The 18811-nt window shown below is 51.7% G+C and overlaps 2 protein-coding genes across 2 annotated transcripts in view; both read left to right on the forward strand.

The window, feature by feature from the left end:
• The window catches only part of CATIP (ciliogenesis associated TTC17 interacting protein), a 19900-nt gene extending 13826 nt beyond the window's left edge, over positions 1-6074 (forward strand). Inside the window, exon 10 of the mRNA XM_008570757.1 lies at positions 5945-6074. Within this exon, the coding sequence (XP_008568979.1) occupies positions 5945-6074 (130 nt within the window). The remainder of the gene's footprint in view (positions 1-5944) is intronic.
• Positions 6075-6618: 544 nt separating this feature from the next.
• Positions 6619-16136, forward strand: SLC11A1 (solute carrier family 11 (proton-coupled divalent metal ion transporter), member 1). Its single transcript, XM_008570742.1, has 15 exons — positions 6619-6718; positions 7256-7389; positions 8347-8469; positions 8770-8889; positions 9670-9776; positions 10197-10267; positions 10591-10658; positions 10821-10976; positions 11771-11929; positions 13229-13330; positions 13456-13575; positions 14024-14173; positions 14722-14795; positions 15238-15391; positions 15533-16136. Exons 1-15 carry the CDS (start codon positions 6712-6714, stop codon positions 15641-15643), a joined length of 1656 nt encoding a protein of 551 aa, XP_008568964.1. The 5' UTR covers positions 6619-6711; the 3' UTR covers positions 15644-16136.
• Positions 16137-18811: the final 2675 nt, after the last annotated feature.

Here is an 18811-nt window from a genome sequence, read left to right on the forward strand (position 1 = left end):
CCTGTGGCTCACTCAGGAGAGTGTGGTGCTGATAACACCAAGGCCACAGGTTCGGATCCCATATAGGGATGGCCGGTTGGCTCACTGGGTGAGCGTGGTGCCGAAAACACCAAGTCAAGGGTTAAGATCCCCTTACCGGTCATCTTTAAAAAAAAAAAAAAATCATCATTTCTCTCAGAAAAGTGCCCAGGAGCGCGATTGCTGGGCCATATGATAGTTGCATGTTTAGCTTTTTAAGAAATTTGCAAACTGTTTTCCAGAGTCAATGGAAACTGTTTTCATAGTGTACCATTTTACATTCCCAACACAGCAACATATGAGTGATCTAGTTTTTCCATGTTCTTACCAACAATTTGGTGTTGTCACTATTTTTTTATTTTAGCCTTTCTGACAGGTGTGTAGCAAAATCTTGTTATGATTTTAATTTGCATTTCCCTAATAGCTAGTTAGGTTGAACATCTTTTCATATGGTTATTTGCCATCTGTACATCCTCTTTGGTGAAATGCCTGTTCATGATTTTTACCCATTTTTAGTTGGATTGTTTGTCTTTACCACTGAGTTTTAAGAGACTTTTATATTTCTAGATACTAGTCCTTTGCCAGATATGTGACTTGCAAATATTTTCTCTGAGTTTGTGTCTTCTTTTCATACTCCTAACAGGGTCTTTCACAGAGCAAAAGTCTTTAATTTTGATGAGGTCCAGTTTACAATTTTACCATATGTGGTTTTCATATCCACCACTATGGTAAAGATACTGCACAGTTTCAACCCCACAAGGATCCCTCAACTTACTCTTTTATAACCACATCCACTTCACTCTCCACTGGCTATCTCACCCACCCCTAACCCCGGCAACCACTATCTTATCTAAAATTTGGTCATTACAGGGCCGGCCTGTGGCTCACTTGGGAGAGCACTGGTGCTGACAACACCAAGCCAACAGTTAAGATCCCCTTACTGGTCATCTTTATAAAATAAATAGACAGATTAGATAGATAGATAGATAGATAGATAGATAGATAGATAGATAGACAGACAGATAGATAAAATTTGGTCATTGCAAAATGTTATATAAATGGGACCGGCCTGTGGCTCACTTGGGAGAGTGTGGTGCTGATAACACCAAGGCCACGGGTTCGGATCCCATGTAGGGATGGCCGGTTAGCTCACTGGGTGAGCGTGGTGCTGACAACACCACGTCAAGGGTTAAGATCCCCTTACAGGTCATCTTTATTAAAAAAAAAAAATGTTATATAAATGGGATAATACATATGTAACCTTTTGAAATTGACTTTCTTCATTCACCTTATTTTCCTGAAGATTCATTCCAGTTATTGGCTGTATAATACTTTGTTCCTATTTATGGCCGAGTAGTAGCCCATGGTACAGGTGTACTGCAGCTTGTGTAGCTGCTCACCTGTTGAAAGACATCTGGGATAGTTCCAGTTCGGGGCTATTACAAATAAAGCTGATATAAACATTCATGCACAGGTTTTTGTGTGAGCATAAGTTTTAATTTCTCTGGGATAAATGCCCAGGAGTGTATTCTGTGGTATGGATGTACCACATTTTGGTTAATCATTCGTTTGTTGAAGGAATTCTGGATTGTTTCCAGTTTGGGCTTTTATAAATAAATCTGCTATAAAAATTTGTGTACACATTTTTATGTGAACATAAATCATCATTTCTCGGGGCCGGCCTGTGGCTCACTCAGGAGAGTGTGGTGCTGATAACACCAAGGCCACAGGTTCGGATCCCATATAGGGATGGCCGGTTGGCTCACTGGGTGAGCGTGGTGCCGAAAACACCAAGTCAAGGGTTAAGATCCCCTTACCGGTCATCTTTAAAAAAAAAAAAAAATCATCATTTCTCTCAGAAAAGTGCCCAGGAGCGCGATTGCTGGGCCATATGATAGTTGCATGTTTAGCTTTTTAAGAAATTTGCAAACTGTTTTCCAGAGTCAATGGAAACTGTTTTCATAGTGTACCATTTTACATTCCCAACACAGCAACATATGAGTGATCTAGTTTTTCCATGTTCTTACCAACAATTTGGTGTTGTCACTATTTTTTTATTTTAGCCTTTCTGACAGGTGTGTAGCAAAATCTTGTTATGATTTTAATTTGCATTTCCCTAATAGCTAGTTAGGTTGAACATCTTTTCATATGGTTATTTGCCATCTGTACATCCTCTTTGGTGAAATGCCTGTTCATGTCTTTTCCTCATTTTGTAATTGGATTATTTGCTTTTTTACTGTTGAGTTTTGAGATACTAATCCCTTGTTGACTATATGGCTGGCAAATATTTTCTCCCAGTCTTATTTTCATCCTCTAAGTAGGTACTTTTTTTTTTTTTTTTAAAGATGACCGGTAAAGGGATCTTAACCCTTGACTTGGTGGTGTCAGCACCATGCTCTCCCAGGTGGGCCACGGGCCAGCCCCTCTCTAAGTAGGTTCTTTTACAGTAAATTTTAAATTTTGATGAAGTCCAGCTTATCCATTTTTCCTTGTGTGGTGCTTTTGGTGTTTAGTCTAAGAACGCTTTGCCAGGCCCAAGATCCTGAAGATTTTCTCTTTTTTTTTTCCCTAACAGTTTTACAGTTTTATGTTTTACATTTAAGACCACAATCCATTTTGAGTTAATTTTTGTATAAGGTGTGAAGTTAGGTTAAGTTTTTTATTTTTCACCTATGAGTGTATAATTTCTATAGCACCATTTATTGAAAAGGCTCTTCTTCCTCCATTGAATTACTTTTGCACCCTTGTAAAAATCAGATGGGGTGGGTCTGTTTCTGGGTCATTTCTCTCAGAAAAGTGCCCAGGAGCGCGATTGCTGGGCCATATGATAGTTGCATGTTTAGCTTTTTAAGAAATTTGCAAACTGTTTTCCAGAGTCAATGGAAACTGTTTTCATAGTGTACCATTTTACATTCCCAACACAGCAACATATGAGTGATCTAGTTTTTCCATGTTCTTACCAACAATTTGGTGTTGTCACTATTTTTTTATTTTAGCCTTTCTGACAGGTGTGTAGCAAAATCTTGTTATGATTTTAATTTGCATTTCCCTAATAGCTAGTTAGGTTGAACATCTTTTCATATGGTTATTTGCCATCTGTACATCCTCTTTGGTGAAATGCCTGTTCATGATTTTTACCCATTTTTAGTTGGATTGTTTGTCTTTACCACTGAGTTTTAAGAGACTTTTATATTTCTAGATACTAGTCCTTTGCCAGATATGTGACTTGCAAATATTTTCTCTGAGTTTGTGTCTTCTTTTCATACTCCTAACAGGGTCTTTCACAGAGCAAAAGTCTTTAATTTTGATGAGGTCCAGTTTATCAATTTTTCCCTTTATGGATCATGCTTTCAGTGTCAAGTCTAAGAAATCTTTGTCTAGCCCTAGATCCTAAAGATTTTCTCCTATTTTTTTCTAAAAGTTTTACAGTTTTACATTTACATTTAAGGCTGTGATCTGTTTTGAGTGAATTAGGCTTCATGAAATTTCACCTTACCCAGGCAGGGTTGAATGTTTTTAGCAACAGATCCAGATTTGTTGGGATGCCCATGCAGATTTCTGGACCTCTTCTCATGCGACTTCCTGCTCTCTGATATCTGCCCAGGACCTCTGCTCTTAACCATTGCACTATACTGCCTCACAGTTAGAGGCTGTGCAGGGTATTGAGCAATGGTTAATCAACTACACTTACTGAGTTCCTAACTGTAGGAAAGGCCCCACAAACGATGCAAAGAGGAAGACATGCCAGCCTCTACCTCAGTCATCCCCACATGAAACTAATGTAGCTATTGAGAAACGTGTACAAACCTCAGAGGCCAGGGATGGTGATGGTACCTTGAGCAATACGATTGCACAGTGACAAGCCATGATGCTGCTGTCTCCTCTCCAGAGACAACCATTCATCTCTCCTTCCACCCCTACCTCTCCAGTTCCTCAAGCCTCCCCATCAAGGAGGAGCCTCCTCCCCAACATAGGCTCTGGGAAACACTTTACTTACTATTATTGGTTTATTATAAAGGATACAACTAAGGATCAGGGAAATGGAATTAGTACATAGGGCAATGTATTGGGGGCTGGTGCATGGAGCTTCCATACCCTCTGCACATGTGCCACCTCCCAGTATCTCAGTTTGTTAACCAAACTGGAAGCTCCCTGAAACCCATAGTTTAGGGTGTTCATGGAGGTCATGGAGGTTCCATTAAGTAGGTATAATGGATTAAATCACTGGCCATTTGTGATTGAGCACCCCTCTCCCCTCCCCTGAAAGTTCCAACTCTAATCATAATCATACAGTCAGTTCCTCTGGGTCACCTCCTCCCCTCCCCATCTTCCTAGAGTCACCCTATTGGATAAACTCAGATACGGTTGAAAGGGGAACACTGTGGATAATAAAAGATTCCTCTCACCTTCCTGTCACTCAGAAAGTTACAAGGGTTTTAGGAGCCCTGTGCCAGGACCCAGGGGCAGAGACCAAATGCTAATTTCTTATTATATTACACTCCCCTGATTTTCTGTGTTCTGAGGTCTCAGACTTTGGAGTTGAAAACCACATGACAATTCAGGCTTTAAATCTTCCTGGCAGGAAAGGGAGGCTCCAGGATATGAGGCTCGCATGAGTACGCGGGAGGAAGTGAGAGAGCACGGGAGCTGGCAAAGAGAAGAAATTGGGAGCTGGAAAGGTCTTGCCCAACATTAATCCAGAAGTAACATACAAGAGCTAAAACCCTCAAGTGGGACCTGGTCCATCGATGTGTTTTGCTTGGATTACACAGCATTTTCAACTTGTTTTTGAGCCTAATATTTAAAAAAACATAAATTGCATAAAATTCCAAATTTTTCAGCATCCTTGAAAAATCAGAAGATATGATGACAATGTGCCCACATTCCCACGTGACAACAGTTGGCTGGAACTCTGTAGGTATTGTCCTCTTCAGACAGAGCATATGACCTGTGTTTTGCTATAGTCCCTACCACTTCCTATTACACACACACACACACACACACACACACACACACACATCCCCAACTCTGAGGTTCAGCATCTTTTATCATTCAACTCTGAGCTGGCACCGTTCCCATGACCTTGGTGTCGTAAGACTGTGCTCTAACCAATGGGCTAACCGGCCAGCCCTGGCATGTTCTTCTTCCTCTAACCCTGTCTCATAGTTTATCATAGCTGCCTGGCCTCCTTGGGCACCTAAACTTTTGGCCTCTTAGCTAGTCTGAGACCTTTGTTTAACAGAAAGAGCAAGTCCCGGGGATATGATCTGGTGGCAACCTCAAGTGAATCAGTGGCCGAACCAGGACCAGCATCCCAGTGACCTTATATTTTGAGGACATTCTTGGCCTGAATCTTTTTTTTTTTTTTTTTAAAGATGACCGGTAAGGGGATCTCAACCCTTGGCTTGGTGTTGTCAGCACCACGCTCAGCCAGTGAGCAAACCGGCCATCCCTATATGGGATCCGAACCCGTGGCCTTGGTGTTATCAGCACCGCACTCTACCGAGTGAGCCACGGGCCGGCCCTTTTTTTTTTTTTTTTTTAGGTTGTCAAACCATCCTTTACAGAAATATCTTCCTTTGTACTTCTCAGCCAGCTGGCACTCCACTGCTCCACTGTTGACATTTTCTACAATGTCACGAGGGTGGCAGCCATCAGCCTTGCAGCTTACCGCCTGGGCAGTCTCCAGGATCTCTTTAATGGTTCCAGAGAGTTATCTGGCTAAAGATCTGTGCCACTTCTGTTAGGCAATGTTGACAATCTCATCAAAAGTGATGTTTCCACTTTAACGTATTTTAAATACGTACTTTAAACGTATTTAACGTTTTTCTGTTTCTGTCTCTTCAGGGCATTCCAAGGCAGAGACAGAAGGTACAATCTCAGTCTGGGCCTGTCTGTTCTGAAAGGCCAGTTTCACCGTAATCAGACCCTTCCAGTCACCGGTGGCCTTGGCGATATCATCACCAACCTTTTTTGGAGACAACTTTGATCTCATCGGGGTTGAACTTCCGGGCACGGTGGAGGTGGCTGGTGGGAGGAACCTGGATTTTGGATAACTAGGAAAGCTGCACCTTGGCCTCCTCCAAGCTGAAAGCTGAAAGCCTGAATCTTTGATTCATGTCCTTGCAGCAGTGCCTGGAAGGTCTTTCCTTTGAGACTCTCAAAGGGAAATTGAGGCCTCGGGAGCTATGGAGACTCCCTACCTCCCGTTAGCCAACCAGTGGCCGTGGGACACCAGATTAAAGAGGAGAAAAGGCCTGTGGGTATGTGGTAGAAAGCGGGATGCAGTCATGAGATCAGGACATGAATGCCCAAGTGGCAGGAAGTGCCCCAAATCAGAGCTAACTTAGCAGGCACAGAACATGTGGTGCCTGGAACAGGGCCAGAGGTGTTGTGGGGCACAGGGCAGGCAGGGAGGGGAACAAAGACAGGGCCAAGGTCCACACTTTGGGTGACCAGACACTTCCGCCAGAGCTGGCCACTTCTGCCTTTGGAAAGTGTTTCACAACGCCTTGGGTGTGTGAATGTGGGAGTGAGAGCCCATGGTGATGTAAGAGGGGGAGCCCAGCCAAGGACGGGTAAGAGGGTGTGGGCCCGCACACTCACTCGCACCAGCGCCCAGACAGGGGCGCAGGCTGAGGAGCTGCCCAGCCCGTCTCTCACACTCAGAGAGTAGCTGAAGCCTGCAACCTCATGACAGGCGAGTACTGGCCTCCAGGTTGGGCTGGAAGGGGAGACTAGGTCTGGGGAAGACTTGAGGAGGCAAAGGAAGTCCCTGGTCCCTCGTGGGAGTCCTGGTCTAGACCACAGTTCTGGACACCGGACACACTGGGCTTGGGTTCTTTGCACCTGTAAGGGCCTGGCTTTCCCTCATCTGATCCCTGTGGAGCCCCTGGAACTTCCTCGGCTGCTAGAGGAGGCAGAGTGTAAGGCCAAGGGGCAGATACAGTAGCCTCAACCCTTCTCAGAGCACAGTGTCTCACATTCTCTGTGGCAGGAGATTTGGATTTGGGGATCTCTGTGCTCACAAGGGAGGAAAGTAATTCTGAAGCCTCCACTTCCCACACATCTTCTGGAACGTTTGGTCTAGGGGTGGAGGTGATGGACCCAGGATGGGGGCCAGGGACCTTAATTTCTCCACTTTGCCATGAGGAGGTGGGAGAGTGTGGAGTGTATGTGGGGGGAAGGGACCAAAAAGAGGCAGGACACTCACCATGCCTCATGGGGCCCCTCACAGGTGACAGCAGCCCCCAAAGGCTGAGCAGGCCCAGCTATGGCTCCATCTCCAGCCCACCTGACCCAAGACCACAGCAAGTGCCTCCCAGAGAGACCTACTTGAGTGAGAAGATCCCCATCCCGGACTCGAAACCGGTGGGAATGCTAGAAACTTCCTGGGGGCTTTCAGCATTGACAGGGTCCTATGGGATCTCACAAGGTGTGGAGTGGGGTCTCCTCGTGACCATAGCAAATTCTTTTCAGCTCTGAGCAGCAGTGACGGACAGTGGCAACTGCCCCCTCTCCTGCTTCTGTCCCCAGCCTTTAGCTTGAGTGCTCAGTATTTGTCTAAAGATTATCAAATGGCTTTCTGAATGAATCTCAGCTTTCCTATGAAGGGCAAGGGGTCTGGGGTGAACTAGGATTAGAGCCTGAGGATTTGTTTTAGCACAAAGGAAAAGGACCGGACAAGGGCATAGGGAGAGGTGAAGGAGGCTGCAGGCTGGTGTCTAGGATGCTGTCCTCCTGCATTTTCGGAATCTTTAGCAGATTCCTAGGCTGACAGGCCAAGCCCTGGAATGGGGAAGAGGACCGCAGCCTCGGTGGAGCCCAGACAGGAGGCCCTGTGGTCTGAGACGGGGGTGGGGAGGGAGGAGCTGGACCAAGGAGGTTTGGCTCTCAGAAAGCCCCCTCTTGCAGCTCTGAGGACATGCTGAGTAAGGCCCTTCAAGAGGCAGGCGAGTCAGGCACAGGCTGGCTGCTGAATGTGACAGATTGTGAAAGTAGATGCTCTGTGACTCAGCAAATCCTGCTGCTTCCTCCACCCCATGCCTTCCCCTCCTCTACACACACACACACAGAGACACACAGACACACACAGGCACACACAGACAAACACACACACACACCCTGCAGCTCCAGGAATGGAGAATGGAGGCTGGCTGATTAGCTCACTTGGTGAGAGCATGGTGCTGATAACACCAAGGTCAAGGGTTTGGATCTCTTTACCTGCCAGCTGCCAAAAAAAAAGAAAAAAAAATGGAATAGAGAATGGAGGGGCAGGGCTGGCCCGGGCTAGCTGCTACCATCCCCTAACCCTCCTCCCACCCCCAGGGCACATTCAGCCTGCGGAAGCTGTGGGCATTCACAGGACCTGGCTTCCTCATGAGCATCGCCTTCCTGGACCCAGGAAACATCGAGTCAGATCTTCAGACTGGTGCCGTGGCTGGATTCAAAGTGACCGAGTGGAGGCCTGAGCAAGGGCCTCAGAGGGGATGGGGTGACCAAGCTAAGTGGGTGGAGAACCAACTTGCCATGTTTCCCAGGGTGGCATGCAAGGAAGCAGGTGTTAAGGCCAGGAAAGTGTCCCCAAGGCAGCCCTGCAGAGTGTGGGGTGTATGTGGGTTGGGGTGGTCTTCTCACTTCATCTCCCCCACCCTCTCCCCAAAGAGTTTCCTTGGTTAGAGGGCACCACCAGCTTGGGGGCTTTCTGAGACTGGCCCCTCTGGCTGAAGGCCTCTCCCTGCCTTTTCACAGCTGCTCTGGGTGCTGCTGTGGGCCACAGTGATGGGATTGCTCTGCCAGCGACTGGCTGCCCGGCTGGGCGTGGTGACAGGCAAGGACCTGGGCGAGGTCTGCCATTTCTACTACCCTAAGGTGAGCTTGGGGGCCTGGACAGGAAGCACCCACAGGTCCCAAGTCCTGAACAGCCTTTTACAGTTCCCATGATCAAATATATGCATCATCTCACCTGGGGAGTCTTAAGTCCACTGGATAGATGAAAAGACTGAGTCTCAAACTAATCGCACACAGCCTGAGAGGGACGTCAGAGACACGTCACTCATTTTACAGGAGGGGAAATGAAAACCTGGGGAAGGGACTCACCCAAGGCAAAATATAGGGCGGCATCAGCTCAGGGATGGTCATTGTCAGGCTGGGGACTCGGCTGTTGTCAGCGTTCAGTCAAGAGAACAGAAATTACACCACTGGATGTTTCAAAGTTACTTAGTGCAGGGATGTAAAGGTGCTGGAAGGGATGTAAAGGTGCTGGAGGAGGTGTTACCCAAAAATCAAAAAGCTGCTACACCCCTGAGCCCAAGAGCCATGGTTTGCTGCTGGACTTCTGGAAGCATTGTCACTGCTGCTGAAGTGGCCATCAGTGCTGCTAGAGCCCAGGTTTCCTGGTGTCCTTGCTGGTGCCGCTGCCAGAAAGCTACCAGAAGCATGGAATGAATCGTTTCTCTCTGCCTTTCAATCACCTATAAGTATTTCCTACAAAACTAATTGGAAGCCAGCTGGCAAGAATGTCTTACAAATGTAATTTGCAGTCTTCCAGCCCAGCAGCACAGTGCAAAGTATGGAAATGTGAGTGTAGGACTGAGACGACAGGCAAATCACTGGCCTACCCTTAATGAGGGGGTTGTCTCCTCCCCATAGGCGCCCCGCACCCTCCTCTGGCTGACCATCGAGCTAGCCATCGTGGGCTCAGACATGCAGGAGGTCATTGGCACGGCCATTGCATTCAACCTGCTCTCGGCTGGACGGTACTGACCCAACGGGTGCAGCTTTTCAGGCCAGGGCTGGCAACAGCTGCTCATTTTCCACAGGCCTTGTAGCTCCCTGAGTCTGTTTTATGCTGCTGTCCCCTCTGACGTAGGGCTGTTGCTCTACTTCATAGAAACGTAGAGAGACTTGTCTAAAGCCACACTGATGTGAGTCATGCAGACTTCAAGACTGCATCCCAAGCTGCCTGGCACGCTTGGTCCCCCAACCAGCTCTGCCCTTCCTAGAGGACCTATGCTATTTTTCCATCTCCAGTACACTCCCACTCCTCTTGCTCTAGCTCTCTGGGGTCCCTTGGGTTCCTGTTCCCTGGAGGCCAGATTCCACAGTCCCCAGCCCTGAAGGTGGGAGCTGCAGACTCCAGGACCAGGCTGGGCTGACCCAGGCCACTCTGGTTTCAGAATCCCGCTCTGGGGTGGTGTCCTCATCACCATCGTGGACACCTTCTTCTTCCTCTTCCTCGATAACTACGGTGGGTGTGCACCTTGGAGCAGAATAAGGGTGGTGAGGGTGCCTACTGAAAGGAGCTCTCAAGCCAGAGCTGCTGGGAGCACATCTGAGCTCCCCACTCTAGCTGCGTGGCATGGAGCAAGTTACTTAGACTTCTGTTTCTTCATCTGTAACTGGAGGAAACGACATCACAGGGCTGCAGGGAGGACTCAGTGAAGTAATTTATGTTAAGCACTTGGCACAGTGCCTGGAACAAAGTGCTGAAAATATTAGCCATTAATGATTGTTTATGCTACAAGTTGTTTTGGTTTGTTTGTTTGTTCTGCCCCTTTGCCCTGCCCCTAGGTTTGAGGAAGCTGGAAGCCTTTTTTGGATTCCTTATTACCATTATGGCCTTGACCTTCGGCTATGAGGTAGGAAGCCAGAGCTGTAATCCCCTCCAAGGTCACTCCTCCTCGCCCCCCGCCCCCTCCGCAAAGCCTGTGGGGTGGGGGAAGGGGCCCTCAGCCCCGCCCCCTAGCTGCTGGGGTCGAGGTGGAGGCTGCGCGGGGGACTGACCAGTCTCCTACCCGCAGTATGTGGTGGCACGTCCTGCACAGGGAGCGCTCCTTCGGGGCCTGTTCCTGCCCTCATGTCCCGGCTGCGGCCAGCCCGAGCTGCTGCAAGCTGTGGGCATTGTTGGCGCCATCATCATGCCCCACAACATCTACCTGCATTCGGCCCTGGTCAAGGTGAGCAGGAGGGTGGGGAGGAAGAGACGCCCCTTCCTTGCAGCCCCGCTGGCCCCGCCTCCAAGCCTGGAGCCCCGCCCCCTAGCTTCTTCCTTCAGGATTTTGGGTGGGAAGTGAATCATTCTCTGTTCATTCAACCTATAAGCTGGAGGTCAATGATGAAAAGATAGAATGGATAAATAAGGCTGGCCAGTTAGCTCAGTTGGTTAGAGGGGGTGTTGTGACATCAAGGTCAAGGGTTTGGATCCCCATATCTGCAGGCTGCCAAAAAAAAAAGATGAAAAGACAGTCAAGGCCCCTGCCCTCCTAGAGCTTACATGCTAGTGGGGGAAGACGATGACTCGGTAAACAGATAAAGGAAAAAATTATGGATTGTGAAAGGTACTCTGAAGGCAACAAAACAGAGAAGTATGATAGAGAATGACTGAAGGATGAGGAGGAAAATTGGGGAGAAGGTATTACAAGCAGAGGGAACAGCACGTGCAAAGGCCCTGAGGCAGAAATAAACTGGACATGTCTGAGGATGGAGCATAGTGAATGAAGGGGAGTCGGACGGGGCTGAGGTAGAGAGCGGCCTCTTCATTCACGTAGTTAGTCACTATGGTTCAGGCCTCTGTGGCAAGGGCAGAGATACAGTAAGGGGGTTGGCTGATCAGGGCCTACCCTAGACTGACACGTAGGACACTTGAGGAGGAACTGGGTTTGGTGAGAACATAGGTAGAAGTGCGAGGGTGGGGGATATTGCAATGGCTCTGAGGGACTTTGGCCCTTCCCTCCCCCTTTGACCTTCACAGTCTCGAGAGATAGACCGGGCCCGCCGGGTGGACATCCGAGAAGCCAACATGTACTTCCTGATTGAGGCCACCATTGCCCTGTCTGTCTCCTTCATCATCAACCTCTTTGTCATGGCTGTCTTTGGGCAGGCCTTCTACCAGCAAACCAACCAGGATGCGGTGAGGCACACCTTCCCATGCACACCTTCCCAGGCCACGCCCCCTACACACATGCCCTGCAAGCTTTGCTGGCGACTGCAGGCAGTGCCGCCAAGCCCTGCTGAGTCTCTGCCCTGGACTCCAGGCACCAGAGTCCTCTCTCCTGATAATCTTCATTGTGGGCAGATAAACTGTCATTCATTCCACAAATAATAATTGAGCATTTGTTATGCACCAAGCAGTGTCCTAGACACTGGGGATACGGCAGTAAATGATATAAAGACCCTGCCCTCTTGCAGCTTCAATAGAGAGGGGGTGAGCAGTTAACAAATAAATACCCAGGTGAAGTACAGAGTGCGAACACTGCTGTGAAAGACAAAAGGGGTTGATAAAGCATAATTGAGAGTATGGTGGGTGGGGGGGAGGGTTGGGGGAGCTGTATTAGCCCGGCCGGTCAGGCTTGCAAGAACTGACATTTGTGGGCTGGCTTGTGGCTCATTCGGGAGAGTGTGGTGCTGATGACACCAAGGCCGTGGGTTTGGATCCCATATAGGGATGGCCGGTTAGTTCACTGGGTGAGTGTGGTGCTGACAACACCAAGTCAAGTGTTAAGATCCCCTTACCGGTCATCATTTAAAAGAAAAGAAAAATAAAAAAAAGAAGTGATATTTGTGCTGACTCTGAAAAGGAAGGATCCGGCCAGCTCCTACCTGGCTCTGAGATTTGGGACCCGTGTCTGTCTTCCTTTTTGAGCAGCTCTGTCACGAGGCTCTAACAACTGCTAGCTAGTGCTGGGTGCTTACTGAATGCTGAGAACTGTGCGGGGGAGAGGGACCAGGCCTCCAGGGATCTAGGCACTGCCACTGCCTTGCTATGTGACCTTGGGAGGTCACACACCTCCCTGGGTCTCGTTCTGTTCCTTGGCACAAGGAGAGATGTCTAAATAAGGATTGCAATCCCTTGTCTTCAAGACCAGGCGGGCTGCGGAACTGTGGGCAGTGGGTCGGTGTAAGGAAAGGGGACGGCGGGGCATCCCGGTCACTGCCGGCCAATTGTCTCTCTGTGGTAATGCCAGCTCTTACAAATCCAAGAGAAGCCGGAAGCCGGGTTCTCATATGAATTCTTCTCGATTTTAAATGTTGGCAACAAATACACATGAAAGAGGGGAAAAAAACCCGACTTCGTTAGCCAAACAAAATATGTCTGGCCAGATTCAGCCTGCGGGCCACCAGTTTTTGACCCCTGGTCAAGGTCTGACCGTCTGATGATCCGACTGAGTGTGCGCTTCACATCTCCCCCCTACTGCCCCGGTGCCTGCAGCTCAACGTCTGTGCCAACAGCAGCCTTCACGACTACGCCGACATCTTCCCCAAGATCTTCTCCAAGAAAAACCAGACCGTGGCGGTGGACATTTACCAAGGAGTAAGCCCGCGGCAGGGGTGGCCGGGGGAGGGGGGATTCAGCGAGGCTCCTCGCCCCGCCCGCCACAGGGGCGGGGCCTGCGGGGAGGGGAGGGGCCACGGGCTGACCACGCCTCGTCCCTCCAGGGCGTGATTCTGGGCTGCCTCTTCGGCCCCGCGGCCCTCTACATCTGGGCCGTGGGTCTCCTGGCAGCGGGGCAGAGCTCCACCATGACGGGCACCTACGCGGGACAGTTCGTGATGGAGGTGGGGCAGGGGCGGGCAGGGAAGGTCTGGGGTCCAAGGACCACCGGCACACTACTTGAGGCCTGTGACACTTGGCCTTGCTGATCCTTAAAGCAGCCCAGAGGGTGCCACTATAAGCCCTACTCTACAGATGAGAAAACAGAGTCAGAGAGGTGAGGTGACTTACTGGAAGCTGCAGACTCAGGACTCAGGACTAACAGGAGCCTTTCTGCAAAAACTGTTTAGTCTTCAGCAACCAGCTATGGAAGGGCCCCCACCCCACCCCACCCTTTTTCTCCCCACCGCATCCCTTCTTTGCCACCTAGGGATAGAGGTGCCCCCAATGCAGCAATGAAAAAACAGAGCATCCCCCGAGGCAGGAGGTGGGCTGAGGGACGACAGAGGATCCCTCCTCTGGAATCCCCAGTCCTGCCACTACCACCACTAAGGTCCTCACACCCCATCCCAGGGCTTCCTGAAGCTGCGGTGGTCACGCTTCGCCCGTGTCCTCCTTACCCGCTCCTGTGCCATCTTGCCCACTGTGCTTGTGGCCATCTTCCGGGATCTGAAGGACCTGTCAGGTCTCAATGACCTGCTCAACGTGCTACAGAGCTTGCTGGTGAGACAGGCGGTCTCTACCACCCCTGCCCTGTGCCAGGCTAAACAGGAACCACAGAAATCCCCCATTTTGAGCCTACCCCGGGTCTGCCAGATTCTATCCTGTTGTATTTTATTTCATTTATTTATTTATTTATTTATTTATTTTGGTGGCTGGCCAGTATGGGGACCTGAACCCATCAGACTCTATCCAAAACGTCCCTTGCCTACAAGGCTCACAGAATCCCCATAGCCACCACAGCGGGTAGGAACCTCCATATCCCTATTTTACAGATGGGAAAATAAATGCACGAATTTAAGGGACTGTAGTGGAAGAGCTGGGGTTCAAACTCAGGCAGCCTGGTGCCAGAACCCCCAAACACTTGCTCCTGCTTTGGAGCCTTGCAACCTGGGAGGGCACAGAGATGGGGAGACTGAGGCTCAAAGTGGTTAGGGCACTTGCCCAAGGGCTCACAGCCACGCAGAGGACTGTGCCAGCCCAATCTTCCTCTCCTTGCTGTGTCTTGAGAGCAAGGTCCCTCAGCCTCCTCCTCCTGCCACTCTCCCCAGCTGCCCTTTGCTGTGCTGCCCATCCTCACGTTCACCAGCATGCCCGCCCTCATGCAAGAGTTTGCCAATGGCCCGTGAGTACTCCCCCTCCCAAGCACTGGACTTGATCTACATTTGATCCTCACCACCACCCGGATGTAGGAACGATCATTATCCCCATTATTTAGATGAAGTATCTGTGGCTCAGAGAGGTTAAGAAACTTATCCAGGGTCACACAGCTACCAAGTAGGGGAACCAGGACTGGAATCCAGGGTTGGAGGCTGTTTCCTGTGCTTCTCACTCTCCCTCAGACTCTGCTCTTGCCAACCCTGCCAGTGTGAAGCCTGGAGGGCCCAGGAGGTGGGAGGTGGATAAAGGGTCTGTCTGCTTCAGGCCCCACAGCCCACAGCCGCTGGTTTTGTGTATCTCCTGTCCCTTACCCCCAACCAGCTCCTGGCTGGCTGTTGGCACTGGAGGAGGAGATGCAGGTGGTTCAGCTGCATCCAGCCAGTCCTGAGCCTCCCTTGTGTCCCCAGGCTGAGCAAGGTCATCACATCCTCCATCATGGCCCTCATCTGCACCATCAACCTCTACTTTGTGGTTAGCTACCTGCCCAGCCTCCCCCACCCTGCCTACTTCGGCCTTGTAGCTCTGCTGGCTGTCGTCTACCTGGGTCTCACTATCTACCTGGTACTGTAGGGCCAAGGGGTGCCTTGGGGATGGGGAGCCAAGGAGAGGAGGCAACAGATGGGGAGATATGGGGTGGGGGACACACTGGGGCTTTCCCCGAGGTCTCAGCCTGTCCCCCACTCATAATCATCCCTCCCCCAGGTCTGGACTTGTTGCATTGCCCACGGAGCTACCTTTCTGGCCCACTGCTCCCACCAACACTTCCTGTATGGGCTCCCTGAAGAGGAGGAGAAGGGGGAGACCTCTGGATGAGCTCCCACCCAAAGCCTGGCTGGCAGATGGACTGAGTGGGGCAGACTGCGCTGCTGGACATGGAGGGGGCGCAGGCAGCAAGACAGAGTGGGAGAGTTTTGGAGGCAGGCCAACTGGGGTCCTTAGGGACCTACTGTTTCCTAGCTTAGACAAGGGATTAGCCTTTGGGTTTCAGTGTCATCATCTGTAAAATAGGGAAGACATCAACCTTGCCATGGATGTAAAGCACTTTAACATAATGCCTGGCATTTGGGACTTAAAAAAAAAACATCCAAAAATATTTATTGAGCACCTACAGGAGTGACCTGACAGATGGGGGGAGAGGGGGAGGAAGGAGAAAACAGGCTCAAACTAGCACCTAAAATACAGTCTGATGAATGCTAAATAAATACTAGTTCACTTCTCATGCAAAAGAGCTGGGAATGGAACCTCGGAAGGACGAAATCTCTAGAGCACCAAGACCACCCTACCCAAATATATCCTACTCTCTGCAGCCTTTCTGTTCTGCCTGCAACCCATTTTCTGGGCAGTAAAACGGAGGCGAGTTTCTCTCTCCTTCAGGCGCCAGGTCTTGAAGAATCCAAGAGTCCAAGCCTCGGAGGCCCAATTCATTCGCCATCTCCCCAGGGGACCAGGGGACCAGGCGGCCCCGACTCCCAAGCCGTGCTGTTAAAGCGCCTTCTGCGCTGACTCCCAGCTCCCCCTAGGGGCAGGGACGGTCTCGGGCGCTAACACTCCCATCTCAACCTTACCCCTCCCGGCCAAGCGGAACGACGCGGGGAGGTCTTGCGCCCTGGGGCCCCGGAATCCGCTCGGGCGAGAAGGTGGGGGTAGCTATATGGGCGGGGAACCCCCCCTCTGGCGCAGGGAGCGGCGGGGCACCCCTTCGCCCCGTGCATGGGCTGCACTTTATGGACGCTCCCTAGGCTGTTTCTAGGCTCCCCCAAGTCCCTCCTCCAGCAGCCGCCAGTCTCTCAGACCCCAGTCCAGGGGCTGGGGACAGCCGTAGCTAGGAGGGACCGCTTGGCCTTTCCCCCAAGTTGATCCTGGTACGGGTGCTGCGCCTGGAAATACCCCCGATTTCCCGGGGACCCGGCGGGGCAGGCGGCCCAGTTCCACACTCAGGTTGGGGCGCTTGTTTATGAAAAGAATTTCCTCTTTCTTAAAAGGGCAATGATGCGGGTGGGGCCCGCAAGGAAAGAAGGAACAGGACAGGTCTAGCACAACCAGGGCAGCTGCTGGAGGGGGTACCTAGGCAAGAGGGCCTCCCCCCCCCTTCTCCAGGCTTGTCCCTGGAGAAGATGGGGCCCATGCGAGCTGAAGGAGGGGGTGGGTGGGGGGGTGAAGAAAGGCATTTCCCAGATCCTTCTCTAACTTCCCGGAAGTGCCCCCAGCTGTACCCCCTGCACACCCCAGTGGAAAATTCGCTTGGTATTGATTGGGTGCCAGTCCTATGCTGGGACATGGGGTGGGTGGGGTGGGGGGAGAAGAGACAAACTCCTGAATTAAAAAAAATGTCAGCACTCAAGGTGCTCACACTGCAGTGGGGGGAGACAGCTAAGTAAGTAGCGACAAGTGACTCCGCAGCAGCGTGAGGTGACGGGCCAGGGCCAGAGAAAGTGACTCCTGCATAAGGTGTTAGGATGTTGAAAGCTGGAGGGGAGGTGCGCCAGGAATGAGGGTCTGGTGTGTGCATTAGTGCGGAGACATGAAACCTCTGGGTGTCCCTAGATCTTGTGGAGCAGGACTGCGGGGGGGCCCAGAGGGACGGGCAGGCTGGTTATATGAATAGTTAAGCCTAAGAGGGCCAGCTAAAGGGTGAGTGATGAGGTTAGGTCAAGGTCAGTCACCTGGGGACAGGGAGGCCCCTACTTGGGCCTGCCCCCGCCCCCATAGTAGCTTTGGTCCTCCTAGCCCAGGCTAAGATCTAACTGGGGATGACCGGTTTCCCTTCCCGCTGCTCCATCGGGCCCCTTAGGGTGGGAGTGGCCGCACCTGGACAATGCCCCGGAGCCCGCTGAGGGCACCCTGTCTTTCAGCCCTCTCCCCCCCCCCCCCCCGGCCGGCTCTTTCCAAACCCCATTTGGCAGATGGGGAAGCTGACGTGCTGGATGGAGAAGACACTTTTTCACAGTTGCCAGATAGGACCCCGATGAGTCCCGCCCTCCCCACCCCCCGTTTCCGACTCGCGGCCCCATGACTTTGTTGTTCCTGAGGATGCAAACCGACAAAGCAGATAAAAATAATGTGGGTAAAGTGACCCCAGCTGCTGGAGCAGAGGAGGATGGCAGCTGGGTGCGCACGTCCTCCCCAGCGACCCCCCTCCCCGGCGTGAGGAGACAGAACTCTAGAAAGCTCCGGAAGGGAGTTGCGCCTGCCTCGCTGCCTGGGAGCGTGGGAGGGGGAGGTCCCCGGGGAAGACACCCCACCAGAAAGGCTTGGGGGCAATAGGGTGTGTGTTGGGATCGGGATCCCCGAGGAATCCTGTGGACTCAGGATACCGTTTGGGAATGGCAGGTGGGGGACAGCGTCCCAGCCCTGTCTGGTGCCTTGTCCCTGCGTCAGCTCCTGTGACCGTTACGGGGACAGCCGGCCAGGTTCCAGCCCCCTTCTAGAGGGAGAAGCGGAGGGAGAAGACAAGCCACGCTACCCAGGCCAGCGTCCACTCAGTCCCTCGCCACACACTTCCTTTTGGGGTCAGCGTGGGCCCGGCATCCGGAGATAAAGCTGAGACCCCACCCTGGGGCGGGACGGAAGGGGGACGCTCCGCTCTGGGGCCGGAATCTCGCCTCTGCCCTTGCTGGAGGACCTGGGCACATCATTTCGCTTCTCGGAGCTCAGTGTCCTTATCTGTCAAAAGGGATGAGAAGGGGGTCGTTCTGAGGAATAGGGGGATTAGGGGGCGCAGCCAGAGCGGGACCCAGACGAAGCGCTGGCAACACGTTGACGATTGAGACGAAGTGCAGTGATGGAGGCCCTGAGGGCGCCCTAGGAGCGGGAGGAGGGTCGTGGGGTCCAGCCCGGGGGGGCTCGGTCCCTGACACACACGCCCCGCCCCCCGCCGCAGGGCACGCCCTGGCCCACGTCCAGGAGACGCCCCGCCCTGGGCCCCCAGCCCTCCCTGGCCCCGCCCCAGCCTGCCCCGCCCCCTGGCCCCTCCCCAGCCCG

The sequence above is a fragment of the Galeopterus variegatus genome, unplaced genomic scaffold, assembly GCF_000696425.1.
Source record: "Galeopterus variegatus unplaced genomic scaffold, G_variegatus-3.0.2 Scaffold626, whole genome shotgun sequence".
Lineage (NCBI taxonomy): Eukaryota > Metazoa > Chordata > Mammalia > Dermoptera > Cynocephalidae > Galeopterus > Galeopterus variegatus.

What these genes read in the sequence shown, in the direction of transcription:
- SLC11A1 (XM_008570742.1), top strand. An exon ending in TGCATTCGGCCCTGGTCAAG is followed by an intron (nt 10,977 to 11,770) that starts GTGAGCAGGAGG and finishes TGACCTTCACAG; the next exon opens with TCTCGAGAGATAGACCGGGC. An exon ending in TGGGTCTCACTATCTACCTG is followed by an intron (nt 15,392 to 15,532) that starts GTACTGTAGGGC and finishes TCCCTCCCCCAG; the next exon opens with GTCTGGACTTGTTGCATTGC.